We start from the raw sequence: 5,023 nt of genomic DNA, 5'->3' as shown, positions 1-5,023 counted from the left end.
ACAACTTTCATGACCATGACTATGCCTTATGACCTGTAGCATGACCGGTCATGAGGCCTCATGAGTGGTCATGAGGCAACATGACCAGGTCTATGACAGATAACCCCCCATATGACCACATCTAATCTACGCCTCATTTATATTCATGACACTATGACCAAGTCGTTCCCCAAGTGAGCATTGTGAAATCAGATCTTTGGATGTACGGTTCCAGTGAGCTCCTCTTCAGCTTGCTTGCTTTGGGAAAATTCCGGTGGTTTCCGAGGAAAACCCCCACAGTATCCACTTGGTCACTAAAACATTACCATCGGTAAAATCACTGCTTGCGGGGTAGGCAACTGTCCTTTGGTGATTGCTTTGGTAGTGAAAAGCGTTGCTATAGGTCGGCACCGTCTGTTCGTTATGTGCCGTAATTTTTCATATTAAGTCATCAAAATAGAGTAGTGCGGTACATAATTATTGGTGATGGTTATTTGATGTTATGATGCTTTTCAATTTTGGGTGTCTCACTCTATCCCTCGGTATCACATCTCATGTCCACTGGATTATTTTTGATCTCTTCCTTCTATTCTATTATACCGAAACGAAAGCGAATCAACAATGTGGCATTGTTAGTTGGCGGTTTAGGCACATGATGTTATGGCACCTACGGGATTTCAACTTGCACGATGATTGCCTCTGGTTTGATTTTTGTAATTGTCCTGGCAACGGGCTGCAACAACTGAACCCCAAACATGAAGATGCACCCATGCTGGGCATGCATGGCATGAGTGTGAGGTTGGACAATTGTGATTGTTGGAACGGACGGCTTCAATGCTCCTTCATTTGGCCTTACTATGGACAGCCCCACTTGAGCACACACCACATGCCTGGGTGTACACCACACCCTAGCCGTCAGTGAGGCGGCTATAACTGCCGCTAAGGGTAGAGGCCTTGCACCGCAGCCCTACTGTGTGGCTTCTTACTAAGCGGTACCTTGCTTGGTTGTGACGTGACACGCATTGCACCATGGCCGAGGCGGAGGTCATATTGTGGCATCCACATGGTATCCCTGAAGTGCTGCAAGTGATGAGGAGCATGTGAAGTACTACCCAGACTGTGAAGTAAAAACCCACACTGTATGTAAGCGGGGTGTATGTAGCCCTACTGCACAAAGCTAAACGGACAATACAGTCCTCTGTAAAGCAGCAGTATACCACACTATGAAAAGGGTAACACACCCCAAGCTAGGCTGTAGGCACCCTTGGTTGGTTGGTTGGTGCCCTTGGGTGCCGCACACCTTTTTTTTATACATGTGCGGCACCCTTGCTTGGTGCCTAGGAACTCTTGATTGGTTAGTTGGTGCCCTTGGTTGGCAACCTGCTTTGGTTTTTCAGCAAATGCCTCTGGAAACCCTGGAAGGACGGATGCAACACGACGAAGGAAAGGAGCAGCTGTAGAGCAGATCCAATATGCTGAATGGTGGATGTTTGTAGCAAGCTACATTTACCTTAGAATATCTTTAAGCTATTAAAGCTTAATCACAGTAACGGTACGGTCCCGTAGTTACGAACCATACTCGTTAACTGTACGAACTCACTTTCTGTTACGCTATCACAACCTAGCGTACGACACCAAGACTCCAGGAATGGAGATGGCGGCAGGTGAGGCCGCATTTAAGCCACCCAGGTGAAGTGCTTCGGCCAGACACTTCTGTATCACTATACTAGTGTTCAGGGTTCAAGACCTTGCTGTCACCGTTCTCTACGTATGTCTGCAAATCCCGACTTCCCTTGTCTCTTTTCGCGCCTAACGCTGGGTCGCCAATCGTGGACAAGACCTTCCTCTTCCGCTAATAAAACAGCTAAGGTAAGAGACGGCTCTTACAGTGTTCTGTTTCTTATGAAATGGACGATAGAAACTTTTAACCCATGTGTGAGTGGCTTTACACAATGGATCGGACTGACTCGCTGGTGCGGTCGTCAAAAGGCCTTCCTGGTTTCTAAGCCTTTTAAATCGTACTAAACATCTTAAGGGGCATCAGCAGTACGGTGCTATACCAAAGCAGCTGCATTTCGTACCCTCGGACTGCGTACATCGCCAGGTCATCCTGCTGAGCTCCTCTACCTCTCCCCCTTGATGAGGTGTTGTCTCCTGTGCTCCCGTCCTTGATCTTATCCTGTCCTGACTAAGCATACATTTTGCACTCCACGATATTCCTCTGAAACCTAAAAGATGCCTTGCTCATCCAAAGACGTTCCTGCCCTGTCATGTCTTCAGCAGTTTCCCTTCCTTGCTTCCCCTCGCTCCCCAACAACAACCAGCTCTGGAACCCCAGCAGCTATCCGGAGCAGCTACCGCCCGAAGTCCTGACCCAACGGGCGCCAGCCCCAACCCAGCCAACAAGTACCAAAGCCTCCAGCAAGGCCCCAAACAACCTCCAACAACTGCCTCACGTGACGTCCCAAGATACCTCCGCCGCCGCAAACTTCACGGCGTCGTGGCTTGGCTGCTCCTGGTGGGATCCGGTCCTTTGTCATTCTTATGACTTTTGACTTCTAAATCCGCACCTCAGCTCCTCGCTTTAATTGCAATTTCTAAAGCTGAACACGAAACGGCATCTCTTCAAAGTATGCCGATTCCAGTTCGTAAAAGGCGCGTAGATTACGCGGGTCCGGGTAAATCTCGTCCTCGCAGCCCATGCCTGCAGGACAACATGACAAATGATTTGTAATATATCTTCTGTTTGAACCTGAACATACTAAAAAAATAATTCTACGGTGGCCCGAATACAACGGATAACGCCTCAGTGGCGTTACAGTAGGGATGTTGCACAGGAAACGAAATCAGGAATCGGCAGATTGGTTGTGGAAGTCATGGAAAGTCGATGATTCCAAGAACGTTCCTTTTCTAATCAGCATGTTATTACTGGTTGAGTCCAAACGAGGGGCAAAAAAGACAACCTACATGGTGGCTGACCTTGGCTTGCAACGTCGCAGGCATAACTGGCAAAAGGCTCCTGCCGCGCGATACCGTTGTACGAGCTCCCATAATCACACAAGGGTCACCCACCTAGCGTCGCCATCTCCGCCAATTGCTGTACGACAGCAGCCAGGTCCGCCTCATCGGCGTCGTCGTCCTCCCCGGCGCTCCCGTCATCCCAATCATCCCCGCCGTACTCGTCATCATACTCGCTGTTGTCGAACGCGCCGCCATCGACGCCCTGCAGCTCTGCATCGGCCTCGCTAAGGTGCGCCCCGTTTGTCGTTGTACGGCGTTGTACGGCGTTGTGGTCCGTAATGCCGACGTCACCGTCCCCGCCACCGCCGCCGCCATCGTCACGATCATCGCTGCCGTCGCTGTCGCCATTGTCCAGCCCAACCCCGTCTCCAGCAGCGCTTCCCGCGGCAGCAGTAGCTACTGCGGCGATACTGCTGCCGCTGCCCCCCCGAGCAGTGCGGCGAGCATCACCCGCCGGCCGCCGCCACACGGTGGTGGCGACAGCGGCGGTAGCGGCGGAGATGGCGTCCTGCCGCATCCGCCGCCGTACCAGTGCCGTACCGGCTCCTCGGTAGGTTCCCCTGCAAACCATATAATACTTGTCAACGTCAACATCAATAACAGAAAGACAACCGGAATGAAAGCAAAAGCTGAATAAAACCATATCATATCTAAGTGCAGGTAAAGCCGTACGACTAGGTGGGTTGAAAGCTGTGCATATTTCAAACCAAGACAAATAAACGCAGAACCGTGTGTAGCAAGACGGTGTAAATCCCGCATTTCTCGCCTCACAAGCCAACCCGAGTTGTATTTTTTGGAGGGCTTTGGTTTTTATTAAAACCCTAAAGACCCCTTAGGTTTTAATTCTCGCGTGAGGCAAACCTGTTACAGCCCCTACATCTCCAGGAGGTCTCGGAGCAATACCAGGGTCAAAACGCTGCTGTCAACGCGCTTTGGAGGCGGGAAGGGAGAATAGTACTACTCTGTGCTACTGTCGCAAAAAAAAACCGCCGCCGCCGCCGCCGCCGCCAACGCTGCTACCGCTATGTCGGCGGCACTGCGCGGAGTGCGCCGCAGCGAGGCATGTGTGTACGTCATGTTGTGCGTCCACATGCCGCGTAACGCCAAGCGCCCACGCCCACGCGCACACACGCGATCCGCCGCAGGAAAAAACTTTTATACTCGCACACCACAGCAAGATGCGAAAAGCGCACGAGCGCTGCTGCTGCTGCCGTAACCGTCTGTTTAGGCTTTGCGCATCCGCGGCCGCTGCTGACGCTGCCATGGCTACCGTAGCCAGCCACCGGCACCAACAGAGCTATGATGGGAGGAGGAGCAACAGCAGCAATCATGACGTCGAAAGAGACACAGTGGCATCACTCAAAACCGTGCCCCCGGTGATGCATGCGGCAAAGCAGGACATTCCTCCCACACACAACCAAAATTAACACTGAAGGCGCCCCAGGGCTCTCGTCCCTTCCGTCACTTGGCTCCCTACACCTCCCCCCACCACACCACCACTACCGCCTCTGACCACGTCTTGGCTACCTCTTTACCCCACCTCCTTGACGCTGACGAGCAGCGGGGAGAGCAGCAGCAGCAGCAGCAGCAGCAGCAGCAGCAGCAGCAACAGCAGCAGCAGCAGCAGGAGGCGGAAAGACGTTTCTTCTGCCGTGCCCGGTAACGCGAGCTGCCGCCCCCACCTCCCCACATATGCTTCAAAGCCGCAGGTAAGGCGCAGTAATGGCGATGGTGTGCAAAGAGCAGGAGCTTCAGGGGCCGCGCCAGGGCGCGGGAAACCCTTTCTCAGGAAGAGCGTCAAGAAGACCCGTCTCATGCCGCACGGGCTCCTCCTGCCCGCGGCTGTCCCGCCCACCCTGAACACTGCCTTCCTCGGCCCACTCGGCCACCCCCCGCAGGCCCCCTTCCCTCTCTCTCTCTCTTCCCCCCTCTCCACATCACGCAATGCACTCCGATGGAAGACCAGTGCAGAGGAGTGTGTTGTCTTTTGCTGTGCGGACCCCGGCTGCCGTAGTCTGTGTGC

At 53.2% G+C, this 5,023-nt stretch overlaps 1 protein-coding gene across 1 annotated transcript; it reads right to left on the bottom strand.

The window, feature by feature from the left end:
• Nucleotides 1-2,576: 2,576 nt before the first annotated feature.
• On the bottom strand, nucleotides 2,577-3,571 carry VOLCADRAFT_101047 (uncharacterized protein; the record flags this gene model as incomplete). The annotated part of the gene is made up of 2 exons (XM_002959512.1): nucleotides 2,577-2,683; nucleotides 3,052-3,571. The coding sequence occupies 2 exons, from the start codon at nucleotides 3,569-3,571 to the stop codon at nucleotides 2,577-2,579; spliced, it is 627 nt and encodes a 208-aa protein (XP_002959558.1).
• Nucleotides 3,572-5,023: the final 1,452 nt, after the last annotated feature.

This window comes from Volvox carteri, assembly GCF_000143455.1.
Source record: "Volvox carteri f. nagariensis unplaced genomic scaffold VOLCAscaffold_315, whole genome shotgun sequence".
NCBI lineage: Eukaryota > Viridiplantae > Chlorophyta > Chlorophyceae > Chlamydomonadales > Volvocaceae > Volvox > Volvox carteri.
Note: the sequence above shows the minus strand (reverse complement) of the source record. Positions and strands in the feature narration are given on the sequence as shown.